Genomic DNA, 20,576 nt, shown 5'->3' with positions numbered 1-20,576 from the left:
GCGGTTTCATATGAATTGACCTAATACTTTGGAGAAGGCAATGGCACCCCACTGCAGTACTCTTGCCTGGAAAATCCCACGGATGGAGGGGCCTAGTAGGCTGCAGACCATGGGGTTGCTAAGAGTCAGACACGACTAAGCAACTTCACTTTCACTTTTCCCTTTCATGCATCGGAGAATGAAATGGCAACCCACTCCAGTGTTCTTGCCTGGAGAATCCCAAGGACGGGGGAGCCTGGTGGGCCACTGTCTATGGGGTCGCACAGAGTCGGACACGACTGAAGCGACTTAGCAGCAGCAGCAATACTTTGAAGCACTCATAATAGTGTCTGACATATAGTGATTGCTCAGTAACTGTTAGCTATTATTTTTTTTATTAATCTTGTCCACCATACTATATCCCTCCTGACTTGCTCATATCTTCAATGAAAGGGTCTAAAATAGCCCTGTCTAATTTCCTTAAAGTGAATTGAAATATATAATGACTGCCCATGTTGAGCCAATTCACATTAAGGCTAAAAAAATATTCCAAAAGCATTTAATGAAAAGTCCTCTTCATGCATTATTTTCATATGTCTTTTTATCTCTTTTTTCATACCTGTAGTACAAATACAAAGAAGGTTACCGTAAGCAACTGGGCCACCACGTGGGCTTCCGCACCCTGCAAGACGACCCCAAATTGGTATGGTCTATCCATGCTGCCAAGATTCAGAGTGACAGAGAATACAAGAAAGCTTATGAGAAGTCTAAAGGGATTCACAGTACACCGCTGGACATGATGTCCATCGTTCAGGCCAAGAAGTGCCAGGTCCTGGTTAGCGACATTGATTATCGCAATTACCTGCACCAGTGGATTTGTCTGCCAGATCAGAATGATGTGATCCAGGCAAAGAAAGCCTACGAACTGCAGAGCGATGTGCGTATCCTGTCTCCAGACTCCTGGGAGATGTGTGTCTGTGTGTCTAGTCACAGTGTATTCCCTAAGGATGTAATTTAAATACTGATCTTAACAGAATCTAACATATTCTGTATATTTCCATGGAGTTTTTCTGAACATTTTATATCTTATAGAGGATTCCTTCTTTTATTTTTTTTTTTAATTTTATTTTATTTTTAAACTTTACATAATTGTATTAGTTTTGCCAAATATCAAAATGAATCCGCCACAGGCATACATGTGTTCCCCATCCTGAACCCTCCTCCCTCCTCCCTCCCCACACCATCCCTCTGGGTCGTCCCAGTGCTCCAGCCCCAAGCATCCAGTATCGCGCATCGAACCTGGACTGGCAACTCGTTTCTTGCATGATATTCTACATGTTTCAATGTCACTCTCCCAAATCTTCCCACCCTCTCCCTCTCCCACAGAGTCCATAAGACTGTTCTATACATCAGTGTCTCTTTTGCTGTCTCGTACACCAGGTTATTGTTACCATCTTTCTAAATTCCATATATATGCGTTAGTATACTGTATTTCTGTTTTTCCTTCTGGCTTACTTCACTCTGTATAATAGGCTCCAGTTTCATCCACCTCATTAGAACTGATTCAAATGTATTCTTTTTAATGGCTGAGTAATACTCCATTGTGTATATGTACCACAGCTTTCTTATCCATTCATCTGCTGATGGACATCTAGGTTGCTTCCATGTCCTGGCTATTATAAACAGTGCTGCGATGAACATTGGGGTACACGTGTCTCTTTCCCTTCTGGTTTCCTCAGTGTGTATGCCCAGCAGTGGGATTGCTGGATCATAAGGCAGTTCTATTTCCAGTTTTTTAAGGAATCTCCACACTGTTCTCCATAGTGGCTGTACTAGTTTGCATTCCCACCAACAGTGTAAGAGGGTTCCCTTTTCTCCACACCCTCTCCAGCACTTATTATTTGTAGACTTTTGGATCACAGCCATTCTGACTGGTGTGAAATGGTATCTCATAGTGGTTTTGATTTGCATTTCTCTGATAATGAGTGATGTTGAGCATCTTTTCATGTGTTTGTTAGCCATCTGTATGTCTTCTTTGGAGAAATGTCTATTTAGTTCTTTGGCCCATTTTTTGATTGGGTCATTTATTTTTCTGGAGTTGAGCTGTAGGAGTTGCTTGTATATTTTTGAGATTAGTTGTTTGTCAGTTGCTTCATTTGCTATTATTTTCTCCCATTCTGAAGGCTGTCTTTTCACCTTGCTAATAGTTTCCTTTGATGTGCAGAAGCTTTTAAGGTTAATTAGGTCCCATTTGTTTATTTTTGCTTTTATTTCCAATATTCTGGGAGGTGGGTCATAGAGGATTCCTTCTTTTAGAAGGCCTTATTCGTCAAGATGAAAATCACTCTTATTCCATGTAATTAGGTAGACCATTTCAATCTCAGTTGTCCTGATCTATTACATTTGCATGATCGGGTATCTAAATGCCAGAAACAGATGTAAGCATAAGAAAATGTTGGATTTCAAGTTTATCTGACACATATAGGAAAAATGTGTAAATATATGTTTATATATTTATATATATATTTAAATAATTTTAGAGAGAGAAAAAAGAAGTGTACATAGATGTATGTATGTATTTTATCATTGTACACGTGGTACAGTGGTAAAGAATCCGCCTGCCAGCACAGGAGAGCCGAAAGATGCAGGTTCAGTCCCTGGGTCAGGAAGATCCCCTGGAGGAGGAAATGGCAATCCACTCCAGTATTCTTTCCTGGAAAATTCCATGGACAGAAGAACCTGGCAGGTTACTGTCCATGGAGTTCCAAAGAGTTGGACACAACCAAGCAACTGAGCACATACCTGCTTCTAAGGACCTTTTTATCTCAGATTCCTACAGATGTTATCCCCAGTGGCACGTCAAAGGCAGGCTTCAAGTAGTGAGCACAGAAGCTCAATCTTCCATAAAAACAAAATTACGTGTCATTGCGACCTCTCATTCCACAAGTGCTTGTTGCCAGCCCTGCTCCAGTTCCTATATGGTCCTCTAAACTTACAGAGGTGTGTGCCGGAGATGTAACACTCAAGTGTTAACATCTGATGTTGATCCTTGAGTTTTCCGGCACTGGCCACCCAGCTGGTTTAAGTAGAGTTCGTGTGTGGTTTGCTGGCATCATACTCTAGTACATGAATTGACTCTTCTGAGCTCTGTGGTCTTCTCCTTCTTATAGAACGTGTACAAATCAGACCTGGAATGGCTGAAGGGTATTGGATGGTTGCCAGAGGGTTCCGTGGAAGTGATGAGAGTAAAGAATGCCCAGAATCTCCTGAACGAAAGGTTGTATCGCACAAGGCCTGAGGCTCTCAAATTCACCAGCATTGTTGACACCCCTGAAGTTATTATGGCAAAGATCAATTCCGTACAGATCAGTGAGGTAAGTCAATTGATGATATGTTCAGACAAATTGAATAAGTCTCAATAAAAATTATAATTGTGAACTTTATTTTCTAATTTTCTTTGTTATGGCTTCTTAGATTCACTCATCATTTAAAAATGGACATTTAATTTTCAAATACATGGTTTTTTTTAAAGTGTCTATGATATTAATTTCTCATTTTGAAATTAATTTCTCATTTAGATGCTTTCTTCTCTGCAATCACTGTGTTTTTTCAGTCTTTTAGCTGTGTTGATGCTTTCAATGGCTAAGTCAAAGATCTCTCTTGGTAAATGTCACATTGTACTTGAAAATATGTGGGTTATTTACAGATACCTTTTGATACCTTTTGATATTGATTCCTAACATAATTCCACAGTGATAAGAGAACAGACTCTCTATAACTTTAATACCTTTAGACCATGAAATTTTTGCATGTTATTTTATGTCCCTGGATATGTTTCAGTGTCTCCTGGTTTATTGCCTATGGGAACTGGAATAGAACTTGTATCCTACTATTGTGTGAAAATTGTATAAATCTTAATATTGTAGAATTGGTTGATAATGCTTTTCAGGTCTGCTATATCCTTGTACTTTTCTGTATATTCATTTTGTTAATTTTTGAGAGTTTGATATTGAAACTCCAATTGAAAATCTTCATTTATCTACTTAAGAAATAACATACTGGGACTTCCCTGGTGGTCCAGTGGCTAAGACTCTGAGCTCCCAGTGCAGGGGGCCCAGGTTCGATCCCTGGTCAGGGAGCTAGATCCCACATGCTACAACTAAGACCCAGAGCAGCCAAATAAATAAACAACATAAAAAAAAAAAAAAGAAATAACATACTATATAATAGAACTCTATGTAACTTTGTTCTATATCTTCCAAGTCTCCTGTAAATGTGTTATCATACTTTCATAATTTAAAAAAGAGAAAAGAAAAATTGTAAACTTTAAATTGCTAACACCAGGATTAGAATCTTGAATCTTGAACATGCATGTATCCAGATACAATCTCATATAACCAATCAATAACAGCATCCACATTTCATTTGACTAGATAACTCTTTGGTCAGTATAAGTGTGGTAGGCATCTTCATGTTCCATAGACTCTGATGTATACTTTGAACACATCTTGAAACCTGGCCTGTGTACAGGTCCACCAGTTAATACCATGATCACAAAATTGCCACCTTTTTATTGCTATTCAGTGGTGAAATAAGTTGAAAGTCTAGAGGCAGCTCCAGTATTAGACATTATGATAGTTATTTGGGCCAAGAAAGCCAGGACTCGATGAGAAATGTGGATTATCACAGTTACCTGCAATGAGGGCTTATCTGCCAGATAATTACATGTGAATAAATAAAAGAGGATAAGTTTAGTTCATGTTTCTGATTCATTTTACATTTATAACACACATGAATGTGTTCTTGTTGAAGTCACTTTTGGCACCTTCTGAATAAAAACACAGATGAAAGCAAAATGCGATTTACATTTATATCTGAACACATCCAAAGAGAAAGTTTCATCATACCTATAGTTTTACTCACGTGGTAATTGGCTTATTCACTAATCAACGATCCTCTGCTTTTCATTTTTACCAGCCATTGTATCGTGATGCCTGGGAGAAAGAGAAGGCGAATGTGAACATACCAGCTGATACTCCCTTGATGCTGCAGTCCAAGATCAATGCCGTGCAGATCAGCAATGTAAGGCCCTGCACAGCCACTTGCTCACACCGTGTTCTCTGCCTCACCAAACCTCTCGTCAGTGTGCTTCAGAGAGCGCTTAGTAATAGGCATTTCATTAACATTCCTTTTACTTCTAGTCTTTAGTGATAAGTGTGCACACACACCTGAGTGTGTGTTTATAATATGTCCTTGTCTTTTTTAGTAGGAAAAATGTAGTTTACACCAAACACATGACATCAAAACATAGATATGCATGTATAGTAATATTTAGTTTTCTTTTTAGTGGCCTATCATTAATTTTTCCTTTTAAAAGCCAAACTACATACACATAATTTTTCTCATTTTCATATGATTTGTTGTCTTTTAAATTCTCTTCTTAAAAAAAAAAAAAAAAAGATCCGGGAAGAGAATTTTACTAAATGTCATTAAAATGTACTAGAATTTAAGTTCAGTATGAAACCAGTCTATTTTATAAATCTTAAGGGAAAGTCAGTTTTTCAGTGTAACTGTTAACGTGTATTCTTGAACACTGAATACAGTGTTCAGTAGCCTGTATTGAACTATTGTACTGAACTACTGTAGTAGTTCAGTAGTCAGTAGCCCCCTCTTCAGATTGACTGTGTCATTGCAATCTCCATTTGCAGAAACAATATCAGCAAGCTTGGGAAGATGTCAAGATGACTGGCTATGACCTGAAAGCAGATGCCATTGGGATTCAGCATGCCAAGGCTTCCAGGGACATTGCCAGTGATGTGAGAGCTCCTCTTTGCTCGGCCTTAACAAACACTAATTCACAGACAGTCAGAGAGATAAAACTGTACTAATCTTTAACATAATTCCCCAGGAATTATATTTGAGTAGAATGAAGGGCGTTGTTACTAGTGTCTTGCTTTAAAATTCCAAATTCAAGAACAACTTTGACAACAATTTGATGACTTACTTCTCTGCTTATTTCCACACTTCATATATTTAAGCACAGATCTGGGTTTTCTTTTCAATATCTTATCAGTATCAGTTAATGTATAAACACTTACAGAGATCCAGTGGGCACAGAGAATTCTATTGTTTCTTGAAGTGCAGCATGCCTAGGTGGTTCCTGGGATAAATTTATGTAGTACATGGACAAGCATTTTTAAAACAGTTACATTTGTTTTAATGTGTGCTAGAAAAACACTGATTTTGCCCACTTAGATAGGATTATAAATTTTAAAATAAAAAGTGTAAATAAGTTTAAACTTTAAGATATATATTTATGTAGACAAGAAATCAAGTTGACAAAGTAAAATATGAAGTACAAGTAGTATTGTCACAAAATTTTATGGCAGAACATGTGGGAATGGCACACAATGACTGAAGTTTGGGAAACGGTGGACAATCCTATACTGGAGGACAGCCCAGAAGCACAGTTCTTGCCTTTGAGATGTTCACAATGTTTTCATGAATGTAAACGTAGAAGGCAAACCAAAGTATCAAGTATAAAACTTGTAGTATGAATTTAAAGAAAAACAGTGCCCCCAAATGGGTAATATGAGGGAGTTATTTGAGCAGGCTGTCCAGAAGTAGTTTGGAGAAACAAATCTTCTTTCTTCTGTTCACATCCACCAGTATCTATACAAAACTGCTTACGAGAAACAGAAAGGTCATTACATTGGGTGTCGCAATGCCAAGGAAGACCCTAAACTGGTCTGGGCGGCAAACGTGTTGAAGATGCAGAATGACAGGCTGTACAAAAAGGCATACAATGACCACAAGGCCAGGATCACCATCCCGGTGGACATGGTGTCCATCAACGCTGCCAAAGAAGGCCAGGCATTAGCAAGCGATGTGGACTATCGCCAGTACCTACACCAGTGGTCTTGCTTTCCTGACCAGAACGATGTGATCCAAGCCAGGAAAGCCTATGACCTGCAGAGTGATGTAAGTTGTTGCTGTGGTGCCTGGGGGTGGGGGGGTGGTGACTATTCCCCAGGAAGCCAGCCTTCTACCGCTTTGCCCGGTCACTCCTTCCAATGTTCAGGAATGCTTTCCCTGCCTGAGCACTCCCCTGGGATATTTTACTAAGTTTGTTAATCACAAGTCTTACTTCTGGGCTTATTCAGAAAGTTTTCATCTTCATTGTTAGTGCTACTACCAGAATTTTTCTATAGATTTTGTTAATGTATTCATTGTTTGTAGCTTATTAAATATTGGTGTCATCGTGTTTCTTCAGTTGAAGAATGACAGGGGCTGTCTTCCTTGAAATTAATTTAAAAGATTAGCAGCATGCTCTAAGCTCACTCATTTCCCTTAACATTTTATTCTTCACAACATTATGTTTCATTAGTTTGCCCAAAGTATTTTTAGATTTACTTATATTTTCTAACCATTCGATCTTTTGAAAATGATGAATTCTGTTAGGATATTTGTTTCTTGTATAGAATGAATTTCTTCTTTTAATTGGAGAAGGCAATGGCACCCCACTCCAGCATCAGGATATTTGTTTCTTGTATAGAATGAATTCTTTCTTTTAATTATCTGAACTTCCCTTAAGCTTCAGGAGATATTTTAATATAATAGATGAGTTTGTTATAGAAGAGTATACCCATCATTTGAAACAATTGCCATTTGGTGAATTTAGTCCAGTTTCTAGATAAATGCAGTCTCTTCATTAACCTGAATCACACTGGTGTATTAAAGAATGCATATCAATCAAGTTCTTAATGATAAAGGGAAAAAAAATTAAAAAATAAAAAAAAAAAGAATGATAAAGGGAAGCTTCAAAACCTATGTAATCCTCTTCAAGAATCCTTCTAGATTTTGTGTATCTGTCATACTTCACACACTAAAACATATAACCTTCTTCACTAAGGTAGAAATTTCCCTGCATTTTGACTCCTCTTATTCCTTATTTTAGCTTGATATTTGTATCCTGTTAATATTGATATACTATTTCTGAAGAACACAACGGTTTTTTTTAATGAAATTCATAACTGGTGTTTCACATAAAGCAATTTTATCTGGTTAACTACTTACATATTCCTGAGAAAACATGTGGAGATAGCCGAGGAAATGCAAATCCCAGTTCAAAAGGAAGTGCTGTCCTGAAAAAGAAAACCCAAGTGGGATTGAAATTGTGCAACTAGGGACTGAGTTCTTAATTATCCCTTTAAAAATATTTATTAAACCTACCATGTACCATGTCTTGTGCTGAACACTAAAGGCACAATGGTGAATAAAGAAGAACAAGACAAAGTTCCTGACTGAAGGAAGTTCACGTTGATGATAAAGGAACAGATGTCAACTAATGAATATCAGCAAAAATGGGATGGCTGAAAAAGAGTGGTCATTGCACTATGAAAAAGTGAGGTGGGAAAAGCTTCTCTGGGGAAATGCTGATTTGAGATAAGAAAAGAGAATAGGAGTTGGTTGTGAGGAAAACACTGTGAGGCCATTCCTGCAGAATGACCAACATCATACACAAAGCAGAGTGTATATAAAGCACAGACTGAAAGGCCAGTGTGGTCAGAACATATGGGTCAAAGGGAAACCCGTGACAGATGAGGTTGGAAGAATGAGGAGGGACTCATGCTAGACCATCAGCACAGCCTAGTCTATGATAAGATGTTGATCTTTATCCTGAGGCCAATGGGAAATCATAGGTTTGGAGGATGTTGTGACATCAGATTTGAATGATGAATTTTGTAAAGACCATTCTGGCTTTTGTGTGGAGAACTTGTTGGAGAATCTATTATTTTTTTCAAAGTCTGCATTGGCCAGTGGGATGATAACCAAGATATTCAAAAATCTCCCACACATCCCCCAAGCAGGGCATCCCTTCTGCATCATTCTGCTTTCTAGAATTTGTGTATGCACATGAACACACACACCCACACACCAGAGAAGACAAAGCAGGACAAAACACTGCTGTGCATATGAGAAATTCTCTGTTAGGCCCATGGTCAGCTTGATTTTTGTTTCTGGAAGAAAAATGTAACATGAAAAGCTGCTTTCTTACTTTACCACAGATTTAAAAAAAACAAAAACAAAACCTGCCTCTCCTGACTTTCTTTTCTTTCCCAGGCCATCTACAAGGCTGACTTGGAGTGGCTCCGTGGCATCGGCTGGATGCCTGAAGGATCTCCGGAAGTACTGAGAGTCAAGAATGCCCAGCATATCTTCCGAGACAGTGTCTATCGGACACCTGTGGTGAAACTCAAGTACACAAGTATTGTTGACACACCTGAAGTTGTCCTCGCGAAATCCAATGCTGAAAATATCAGCATTGTGAGTCACATTTTTGTCCTGTATTAAAATTCATGTTATAAAAGGAATGCTAAATAATTAATCTGGTAATCCATTTGTAAGATAATAGTAATATTGATGATAGCAAAGATTTCAGTAAGTGATGTTGACACGGTTGTTTTGTTACTGCTTACTAATTCTAAACAAAATCTCAAAGTACACATGAAAGGTGGTAATACAGATTTCATAACAAATTTGAGTAACTTATGCAAAAAGATTCTGGAAATTTTTAATATGAAAAGATTTGGGACCAGAAAAATCAAAAGTTGTACACTGCAACTAGAAAAATTACAAACTGTGAAGTAATTTTGTTATTGGTTCTTTCCACAGCCAAAGTACAGAGAAGTTTGGGACAAGGATAAAACTTCAATCCACATAATGCCAGATACTCCAGAAATTAATCTTGCTAGAACCAATGCTCTTAACGTGAGCAATGTAAGTACTGCAACAGACTCCCCTTTTGTTTGGAAAGTCGCCCAGTTGGTACGAAGCTATCACCAGGGAACTCTTCATAGGCAAGGAAGAGAAGATCGCGTGGGTAAGGAGGCCCTTGCCCAGGAGTGAGGAGAGGGGCCGATCCCTGGTTCTGAATCCCTGGGTAAGGCCAGTTACTGTGAGGCAATGTCAACATGACAAAAGAGAGAAGGGAACAAGGAGAAAGATGATGAAAGAGGAATGAAGAGACACAAACAAGAAAGGGGAATGAATGACAGATTCAGATGGACATAAAATAATTAAAATTCATTTCACAGTGGTATTTAAATTGATTTTAAAACCCAGATATATAGGGGATTCTTTTTATGAAATTATAAAGTACTAAAATTGACCCCAAGAAAAGAATAAAAACATAAGAAGTGAAGAGGGTTATTAAAGACCTCTCCTCACTCTTCTATGATGTCAGGGTCACCCAGATGATTTTATAGGGCAATTGTTTCCAAACTTTAAGGAATAAATAACTATAGAGCCTAATGAAAGAAGGAAAACCTTCCCCATTATCAAAACTTGTCCAACTGCCTCAAATGAAAACTGTAGACCAATAATAATGAGGAAATCTTAAATAAAATATTAACAAATCAAATTTGATAGTACATGAATATGATATAATACAAATAACTAGGATTCATTCAGGAATGCCAAAAATATTTCATATTCAGAAAACTGATAATATGCTGGAACAAAAGAGAAAAATTGTATGCTCATTTTATTAGATTTAAAAAGATGTATGACCAAATCAAATATCCATTCTTATTTTTTAATAAAGTCTTAGCAAAATAAGAATAAATGAATATTTTCTTGTCATAACTAAGAGTAAATTTCAAATCAAAGGCAAGGCTCAAGTAAGTAAGTTTCTCATTCAAGTCAGGAGTAAACCAAGGATGCCCACTAGTTCACTTCAGTTCAGTCGCTCAGTTGTGTCCAACTTTTTGCGACCCCATGGACCACAGCACACCAGGCCTCCCTGTCCATCACCAATTCCTGGAGCTTACTCAAACTCATGTCCATTGAGTCAGTGATGCCATACAACCATCTCACCCTCTGTCATCCCCTTCTCCTCCCACCTTCAATCTTTGCCAGCATCAAGGTCTTTTCCAATGAGTCAGTTCTTCACATCAGGTGGCCAAAGTATTGGAGTTTCAGCTTCAGCATCAGCCCTTCCAATGAATATTAAGGACTGATTTCCTTTAGAGTGGTTGGATCTTCTTGTAGTCCAGGGGACTCTCAAGAGGCTCCTCCAACACCACAGTTTAAAAGCATCAATTCTTCGGCCTTCTTTATAGTTCAGTTTTCTTTAGAGTCCAACTCCCACATCCATACGTGACCACTGGAAAAACCATGGCTTTGACTAGATGGACCTTTGTTGGCAAAGTTATGTCTCTGCTTTTTAATATGCTGTCTAGGTTGGTCATAACTTTTCTTTCAAGGAGCAATCATCTTTTTATTTCATGGCTGCAGTGATTTTGCATCATCATCTGCAATGATTTTGGAGCCCAAAAAATAAAGTCTGTCACTGTTTCCATTGTTTCCCCATCTATTTGCCATGAAGTGATGGGACCAGATGCCATGATCTTAGTTTTCTGAATGTTGAGCTTTAAGCCAACTTTTTCACTCTCACTTTCATCAAGAGGCTCATTACCATTTTTTAACATTTGCTTAAAGTAGCTTAATGATAAGCTCCTCATTTATCCCCAAATAATTAATTAACAGTAAGGATAAGAGGGCTTCCCTGGTGGCTCAATGGTAAAGAATCCACCTGCCAGTGCGGGAGACATGGGTTAATTCCTGGTCCAGCAAGATCCCACATGCTGCAGAGCAGCCAAGCCCATGTGCCACAACGACTGAGCCTGAGCCCGAGCCCAGGAACTGCAGCTATTGAAGCCCGTGTGCCCTAGAGTCTGTGCTCCACAAGAGAAGACACTGCCATGAAAAGCCCATTACTCTGCATGGATGCAGATAATCCAAGCAATAGTAGATTTAGATGTTTAGCCTTAAAATTATAATCACAAGTACCCTGTGCTCCATAAAATAAATAGGCAATAATTGAAAGAAGATCTCAGAAGTGACTTTTTTCTTAAGCTGCCATCAGGTACAGTGTGCTTTATGATTCATAGTATAACTACTGTGAGTCTGTCCACTGATTTGCAGTTCTTATAAGCAAACTTGTGTTTTCCCTCAACAGAAACTCTACCAGAAAGACTGGGATGAGGCCAAGCAGAAAGGCTATGACTTGAGAGCAGATGCCATTGAAATCAAGCATGCCAAAGCCTCCAGAGAAATTGCCAGCGAGGTACAGCTCCTTCTAGTTCCTTGTGGGTTTTCTGCTCTATACAACAAATTGGGAAAGGATTTTTCAAGAATTTTGCTTTGGTTTGATTTGCTTTTAAATTCGTGTGCTAAAAACTCTATTTTAAAATATTAAAATGGGGTGAAAAACACTAAGGTGAACATAGGTGAAGTCTATGTGTAAATCGCTTCTAAGTTGTTTATAAGTAGAAGTGAAATATCATGAAGAATCTGTACGAAATTCTCAGGGAACATTTAGGAGCCAGTACAATGTGATTTTTAATCCTCCACATTTTTATGACATTCTCCATAAACACAAATCAAAGATGAAAGTTTTATGTTAAACTTTAGACTGAAATCACATTTTATACACAAGATCTTACACTGGAGGCATATGTATAATGTTCTGAATAACTATTTGAAGTTCATTTAACAGTATTTTAAAAATTTACCAGCAGTCAAATCAATTATCCTACCAAGGCCCAGCTCCAAATCTTTAAGCCACCTTCATTCCTTTTCTTCAAATTCTTTATTTTTTATCTTATGTATCCAGCTGTCTCTTCTTTCTTATTTTTATCTCTAAAACCATGGTCAATCAGTTTCTCTCTCTCCCCACGTTGTCCAAATGTTCCTGTGTTATCCAAATATAGGAAAAAGAAACTGGCCCTAAGACACTTAGAGTGGAGACTTGTCCACAGGCCTTTTGTTGTCATCTTCTGATTTGAACCATCAACCTTGTTTTCCATTCCTGAAACATGCACCTTTCTTGTCTGTCTCCAAGACCACACATATGACTTTTTCCTACCTCAGCTACCTTCAGTATTCTTGGGGACCATGTGACCTAATTTCCACTTGCCAGGCAACCTTGGCAATAATGATTGCCACCCTACTGTGCCTTATTTTTCCCATTTGAAATATGTGATAATACTAATATCAACATCATAGAGATGTTAAAAGGATTAAATGAGGTTATAATTGCATCTATTCAACTATTTTTGACTAAAGAACTCAGCGGTTTCATATGAATTGACCTAATACTTTGGAGAAGGCAATGGCACCCCACTGCAGTACTCTTGCCTGGAAAATCCCACGGATGGAGGGGCCTAGTAGGCTGCAGACCATGGGGTTGCTAAGAGTCAGACACGACTAAGCAACTTCACTTTCACTTTTCCCTTTCATGCATCGGAGAATGAAATGGCAACCCACTCCAGTGTTCTTGCCTGGAGAATCCCAAGGACGGGGGAGCCTGGTGGGCCACTGTCTATGGGGTCGCACAGAGTCGGACACGACTGAAGCGACTTAGCAGCAGCAGCAATACTTTGAAGCACTCATAATAGTGTCTGACATATAGTGATTGCTCAGTAACTGTTAGCTATTATTTTTTTTATTAATCTTGTCCACCATACTATATCCCTCCTGACTTGCTCATATCTTCAATGAAAGGGTCTAAAATAGCCCTGTCTAATTTCCTTAAAGTGAATTGAAATATATAATGACTGCCCATGTTGAGCCAATTCACATTAAGGCTAAAAAAATATTCCAAAAGCATTTAATGAAAAGTCCTCTTCATGCATTATTTTCATATGTCTTTTTATCTCTTTTTTCATACCTGTAGTACAAATACAAAGAAGGTTACCGTAAGCAACTGGGCCACCACGTGGGCTTCCGCACCCTGCAAGACGACCCCAAATTGGTATGGTCTATCCATGCTGCCAAGATTCAGAGTGACAGAGAATACAAGAAAGCTTATGAGAAGTCTAAAGGGATTCACAGTACACCGCTGGACATGATGTCCATCGTTCAGGCCAAGAAGTGCCAGGTCCTGGTTAGCGACATTGATTATCGCAATTACCTGCACCAGTGGATTTGTCTGCCAGATCAGAATGATGTGATCCAGGCAAAGAAAGCCTACGAACTGCAGAGCGATGTGCGTATCCTGTCTCCAGACTCCTGGGAGATGTGTGTCTGTGTGTCTAGTCACAGTGTATTCCCTAAGGATGTAATTTAAATACTGATCTTAACAGAATCTAACATATTCTGTATATTTCCATGGAGTTTTTCTGAACATTTTATATCTTATAGAGGATTCCTTCTTTTAGAAGGCCTTATTCGTCAAGATGAAAATCACTCTTATTCCATGTAATTAGGTAGACCATTTCAATCTCAGTTGTCCTGATCTATTACATTTGCATGATCGGGTATCTAAATGCCAGAAACAGATGTAAGCATAAGAAAATGTTGGATTTCAAGTTTATCTGACACATATAGGAAAAATGTGTAAATATATGTTTATATATTTATATATATATTTAAATAATTTTAGAGAGAGAAAAAAGAAGTGTACATAGATGTATGTATGTATTTTATCATTGTACACGTGGTACAGTGGTAAAGAATCCGCCTGCCAGCACAGGAGAGCCGAAAGATGCAGGTTCAGTCCCTGGGTCAGGAAGATCCCCTGGAGGAGGAAATGGCAATCCACTCCAGTATTCTTTCCTGGAAAATTCCATGGACAGAAGAACCTGGCAGGTTACTGTCCATGGAGTTCCAAAGAGTTGGACACAACTAAGCAACTGAGCACATACCTGCTTCTAAGGACCTTTTTATCTCAGATTCCTACAGATGTTATCCCCAGTGGCACGTCAAAGGCAGGCTTCAAGTAGTGAGCACAGAAGCTCAATCTTCCATAAAAACAAAATTACGTGTCATTGCGACCTCTCATTCCACAAGTGCTTGTTGCCAGCCCTGCTCCAGTTCCTATATGGTCCTCTAAACTTACAGAGGTGTGTGCCGGAGATGTAACACTCAAGTGTTAACATCTGATGTTGATCCTTGAGTTTTCCGGCACTGGCCACCCAGCTGGTTTAAGTAGAGTTCGTGTGTGGTTTGCTGGCATCATACTCTAGTACATGAATTGACTCTTCTGAGCTCTGTGGTCTTCTCCTTCTTATAGAACGTGTACAAATCAGACCTGGAATGGCTGAAGGGTATTGGATGGTTGCCAGAGGGTTCCGTGGAAGTGATGAGAGTAAAGAATGCCCAGAATCTCCTGAACGAAAGGTTGTATCGCACAAGGCCTGAGGCTCTCAAATTCACCAGCATTGTTGACACCCCTGAAGTTATTATGGCAAAGATCAATTCCGTACAGATCAGTGAGGTAAGTCAATTGATGATATGTTCAGACAAATTGAATAAGTCTCAATAAAAATTATAATTGTGAACTTTATTTTCTAATTTTCTTTGTTATGGCTTCTTAGATTCACTCATCATTTAAAAATGGACATTTAATTTTCAAATACATGGTTTTTTTTAAAGTGTCTATGATATTAATTTCTCATTTTGAAATTAATTTCTCATTTAGATGCTTTCTTCTCTGCGATCACTGTGTTTTTTCAGTCTTTTAGCTGTGTTGATGCTTTCAATGGCTAAGTCAAAGATCTCTCTTGGTAAATGTCACATTGTACTTGAAAATATGTGGGTTATTTACAGATACCTTTTGATACCTTTTGATATTGATTCCTAACATAATTCCACAGTGATAAGAGAACAGACTCTCTATAACTTTAATACCTTTAGACCATGAAATTTTTGCATGTTATTTTATGTCCCTGGATATGTTTCAGTGTCTCCTGGTTTATTGCCTATGGGAACTGGAATAGAACTTGTATCCTACTATTGTGTGAAAATTGTATAAATCTTAATATTGTAGAATTGGTTGATAATGCTTTTCAGGTCTGCTATATCCTTGTACTTTTCTGTATATTCATTTTGTTAATTTTTGAGAGTTTGATATTGAAACTCCAATTGAAAATCTTCATTTATCTACTTAAGAAATAACATACTGGGACTTCCCTGGTGGTCCAGTGGCTAAGACTCTGAGCTCCCAGTGCAGGGGGCCCAGGTTCGATCCCTGGTCAGGGAGCTAGATCCCACATGCTACAACTAAGACCCAGAGCAGCCAAATAAATAAACAACATAAAAAAAAAAAAAAGAAATAACATACTATATAATAGAACTCTATGTAACTTTGTTCTATATCTTCCAAGTCTCCTGTAAATGTGTTATCATACTTTCATAATTTAAAAAAGAGAAAAGAAAAATTGTAAACTTTAAATTGCTAACACCAGGATTAGAATCTTGAATCTTGAACATGCATGTATCCAGATACAATCTCATATAACCAATCAATAACAGCATCCACATTTCATTTGACTAGATAACTCTTTGGTCAGTATAAGTGTGGTAGGCATCTTCATGTTCCATAGACTCTGATGTATACTTTGAACACATCTTGAAACCTGGCCTGTGTACAGGTCCACCAGTTAATACCATGATCACAAAATTGCCACCTTTTTATTGCTATTCAGTGGTGAAATAAGTTGAAAGTCTAGAGGCAGCTCCAGTATTAGACATTATGATAGTTATTTGGGCCAAGAAAGCCAGGACTCGATGAGAAATGTGGATTATCACAGTTACCTGCAATGAGGGCTTATCTGCCAGATAATTACATGTGAATAAATAAAAGAGGATAAGTTTAGTTCATGTTTCTGATTCATTTTACATTTATAACACACATGAATGTGTTCTTGTTGAAGTCACTTTTGGCACCTTCTGAATAAAAACACAGATGAAAGCAAAATGCGATTTACATTTATATCTGAACACATCCAAAGAGAAAGTTTCATCATACCTATAGTTTTACTCACGTGGTAATTGGCTTATTCACTAATCAACGATCCTCTGCTTTTCATTTTTACCAGCCATTGTATCGTGATGCCTGGGAGAAAGAGAAGGCGAATGTGAACATACCAGCTGATACTCCCTTGATGCTGCAGTCCAAGATCAATGCCGTGCAGATCAGCAATGTAAGGCCCTGCACAGCCACTTGCTCACACCGTGTTCTCTGCCTCACCAAACCTCTCGTCAGTGTGCTTCAGAGAGCGCTTAGTAATAGGCATTTCATTAACATTCCTTTTACTTCTAGTCTTTAGTGATAAGTGTGCACACACACCTGAGTGTGTGTTTATAATATGTCCTTGTCTTTTTTAGTAGGAAAAATGTAGTTTACACCAAACACATGACATCAAAACATAGATATGCATGTATAGTAATATTTAGTTTTCTTTTTAGTGGCCTATCATTAATTTTTCCTTTTAAAAGCCAAACTACATACACATAATTTTTCTCATTTTCATATGATTTGTTGTCTTTTAAATTCTCTTCTTAAAAAAAAAAAAAAAAAGATCCGGGAAGAGAATTTTACTAAATGTCATTAAAATGTACTAGAATTTAAGTTCAGTATGAAACCAGTCTATTTTATAAATCTTAAGGGAAAGTCAGTTTTTCAGTGTAACTGTTAACGTGTATTCTTGAACACTGAATACAGTGTTCAGTAGCCTGTATTGAACTATTGTACTGAACTACTGTAGTAGTTCAGTAGTCAGTAGCCCCCTCTTCAGATTGACTGTGTCATTGCAATCTCCATTTGCAGAAACAATATCAGCAAGCTTGGGAAGATGTCAAGATGACTGGCTATGACCTGAAAGCAGATGCCATTGGGATTCAGCATGCCAAGGCTTCCAGGGACATTGCCAGTGATGTGAGAGCTCCTCTTTGCTCGGCCTTAACAAACACTAATTCACAGACAGTCAGAGAGATAAAACTGTACTAATCTTTAACATAATTCCCCAGGAATTATATTTGAGTAGAATGAAGGGCGTTGTTACTAGTGTCTTGCTTTAAAATTCCAAATTCAAGAACAACTTTGACAACAATTTGATGACTTACTTCTCTGCTTATTTCCACACTTCATATATTTAAGCACAGATCTGGGTTTTCTTTTCAATATCTTATCAGTATCAGTTAATGTATAAACACTTACAGAGATCCAGTGGGCACAGAGAATTCTATTGTTTCTTGAAGTGCAGCATGCCTAGGTGGTTCCTGGGATAAATTTATGTAGTACATGGACAAGCATTTTTAAAACAGTTACATTTGTTTTAATGTGTGCTAGAAAAACACTGATTTTGCCCACTTAGATAGGATTATAAATTTTAAAATAAAAAGTGTAAATAAGTTTAAACTTTAAGATATATATTTATGTAGACAAGAAATCAAGTTGACAAAGTAAAATATGAAGTACAAGTAGTATTGTCACAAAATTTTATGGCAGAACATGTGGGAATGGCACACAATGACTGAAGTTTGGGAAACGGTGGACAATCCTATACTGGAGGACAGCCCAGAAGCACAGTTCTTGCCTTTGAGATGTTCACAATGTTTTCATGAATGTAAACGTAGAAGGCAAACCAAAGTATCAAGTATAAAACTTGTAGTATGAATTTAAAGAAAAACAGTGCCCCCAAATGGGTAATATGAGGGAGTTATTTGAGCAGGCTGTCCAGAAGTAGTTTGGAGAAACAAATCTTCTTTCTTCTGTTCACATCCACCAGTATCTATACAAAACTGCTTACGAGAAACAGAAAGGTCATTACATTGGGTGTCGCAATGCCAAGGAAGACCCTAAACTGGTCTGGGCGGCAAACGTGTTGAAGATGCAGAATGACAGGCTGTACAAAAAGGCATACAATGACCACAAGGCCAGGATCACCATCCCGGTGGACATGGTGTCCATCAACGCTGCCAAAGAAGGCCAGGCATTAGCAAGCGATGTGGACTATCGCCAGTACCTACACCAGTGGTCTTGCTTTCCTGACCAGAACGATGTGATCCAAGCCAGGAAAGCCTATGACCTGCAGAGTGATGTAAGTTGTTGCTGTGGTGCCTGGGGGTGGGGGGGTGGTGACTATTCCCCAGGAAGCCAGCCTTCTACCGCTTTGCCCGGTCACTCCTTCCAATGTTCAGGAATGCTTTCCCTGCCTGAGCACTCCCCTGGGATATTTTACTAAGTTTGTTAATCACAAGTCTTACTTCTGGGCTTATTCAGAAAGTTTTCATCTTCATTGTTAGTGCTACTACCAGAATTTTTCTATAGATTTTGTTAATGTATTCATTGTTTGTAGCTTATTAAATATTGGTGTCATCGTGTTTCTTCAGTTGAAGAATGACAGGGGCTGTCTTCCTTGAAATTAATTTAAAAGATTAGCAGCATGCTCTAAGCTCACTCATTTCCCTTAACATTTTATTCTTCACAACATTATGTTTCATTAGTTTGCCCAAAGTATTTTTAGATTTACTTATATTTTCTAACCATTCGATCTTTTGAAAATGATGAATTCTGTTAGGATATTTGTTTCTTGTATAGAATGAATTTCTTCTTTTAATTGGAGAAGGCAATGGCACCCCACTCCAGCATCAGGATATTTGTTTCTTGTATAGAATGAATTCTTTCTTTTAATTATCTGAACTTCCCTTAAGCTTCAGGAGATATTTTAATATAATAGATGAGTTTGTTATAGAAGAGTATACCCATCATTTGAAACAATTGCCATTTGGTGAATTTAGTCCAGTTTCTAGATAAATGCAGTCTCTTCATTAACCTGAATCACACTGGTGTATTAAAGAATGCATATCAATCAAGTTCTTAATGATAAAGGGAAAAAAAATTAAAAAATAAAAAAAAAAAGAATGATAAAGGGAAGCTTCAAAACCTATGTAATCCTCTTCAAGAATCCTTCTAGATTTTGTGTATCTGTCATACTTCACACACTAAAACATATAACCTTCTTCACTAAGGTAGAAATTTCCCTGCATTTTGACTCCTCTTATTCCTTATTTTAGCTTGATATTTGTATCCTGTTAATATTGATATACTATTTCTGAAGAACACAACGGTTTTTTTTAATGAAATTCATAACTGGTGTTTCACATAAAGCAATTTTATCTGGTTAACTACTTACATATTCCTGAGAAAACATGTGGAGATAGCCGAGGAAATGCAAATCCCAGTTCAAAAGGAAGTGCTGTCCTGAAAAAGAAAACCCAAGTGGGATTGAAATTGTGCAACTAGGGACTGAGTTCTTAATTATCCCTTTAAAAATATTTATTAAACCTACCATGTACCATGTCTTGTGCTGAACACTAAAGGCACAATGGTGAATAAAGAAGAACAAGACAAAGTTCCTGACTGAAGGAAGTTCACGTTGATGATAAAGGAACAGATGTCAACTAATGAATATCAGCAAAAATGGGATGGCTGAAAAAGAGTGGTCATTGCACTATGAAAAAGTGAGGTGGGAAAAGCTTCTCTGGGGAAATGCTGATTTGAGATAAGAAAAGAGAATAGGAGTTGGTTGTGAGGAAAACACTGTGAGGCCATTCCTGCAGAATGACCAACATCATACACAAAGCAGAGTGTATATAAAGCACAGACTGAAAGGCCAGTGTGGTCAGAACATATGGGTCAAAGGGAAACCCGTGACAGATGAGGTTGGAAGAATGAGGAGGGACTCATGCTAGACCATCAGCACAGCCTAGTCTATGATAAGATGTTGATCTTTATCCTGAGGCCA

The 20,576-nt window shown here is 37.9% G+C and overlaps 1 protein-coding gene across 45 annotated transcripts in view; it reads left to right on the top strand.

Moving 5' to 3' along the window:
- Window positions 1-20,576, top strand: part of NEB (nebulin) — a 220,940-nt gene that overhangs the window by 115,604 nt on the left and 84,760 nt on the right. For all 45 annotated transcript variants that reach the window (XM_086353306.1, XM_086353298.1, XM_086353272.1 and 42 more), the window contains exons 85-97: window positions 605-916; window positions 3,150-3,353; window positions 4,957-5,061; window positions 5,688-5,795; window positions 6,649-6,960; window positions 9,103-9,306; window positions 9,655-9,759; window positions 12,002-12,109; window positions 13,721-14,032; window positions 15,059-15,262; window positions 16,866-16,970; window positions 17,597-17,704; window positions 18,558-18,869. In XM_086353306.1, the coding sequence (XP_086209432.1) occupies window positions 605-916; window positions 3,150-3,353; window positions 4,957-5,061; window positions 5,688-5,795; window positions 6,649-6,960; window positions 9,103-9,306; window positions 9,655-9,759; window positions 12,002-12,109; window positions 13,721-14,032; window positions 15,059-15,262; window positions 16,866-16,970; window positions 17,597-17,704; window positions 18,558-18,869 (2,499 nt within the window). The remainder of the gene's footprint in view (window positions 1-604; window positions 917-3,149; window positions 3,354-4,956; window positions 5,062-5,687; window positions 5,796-6,648; window positions 6,961-9,102; window positions 9,307-9,654; window positions 9,760-12,001; window positions 12,110-13,720; window positions 14,033-15,058; window positions 15,263-16,865; window positions 16,971-17,596; window positions 17,705-18,557; window positions 18,870-20,576) is intronic.

This window comes from Bos grunniens, chromosome 2, assembly GCF_055505025.1.
Source record: "Bos grunniens cultivar Pamir isolate PY7600 chromosome 2, Bosgru_T2T1.0, whole genome shotgun sequence".
Taxonomy (NCBI): Eukaryota; Metazoa; Chordata; class Mammalia; order Artiodactyla; family Bovidae; genus Bos; species Bos grunniens.
The sequence above is the reverse complement of the archived record's forward strand: the minus strand, read 5'-3'. Positions and strand labels throughout refer to the sequence as shown.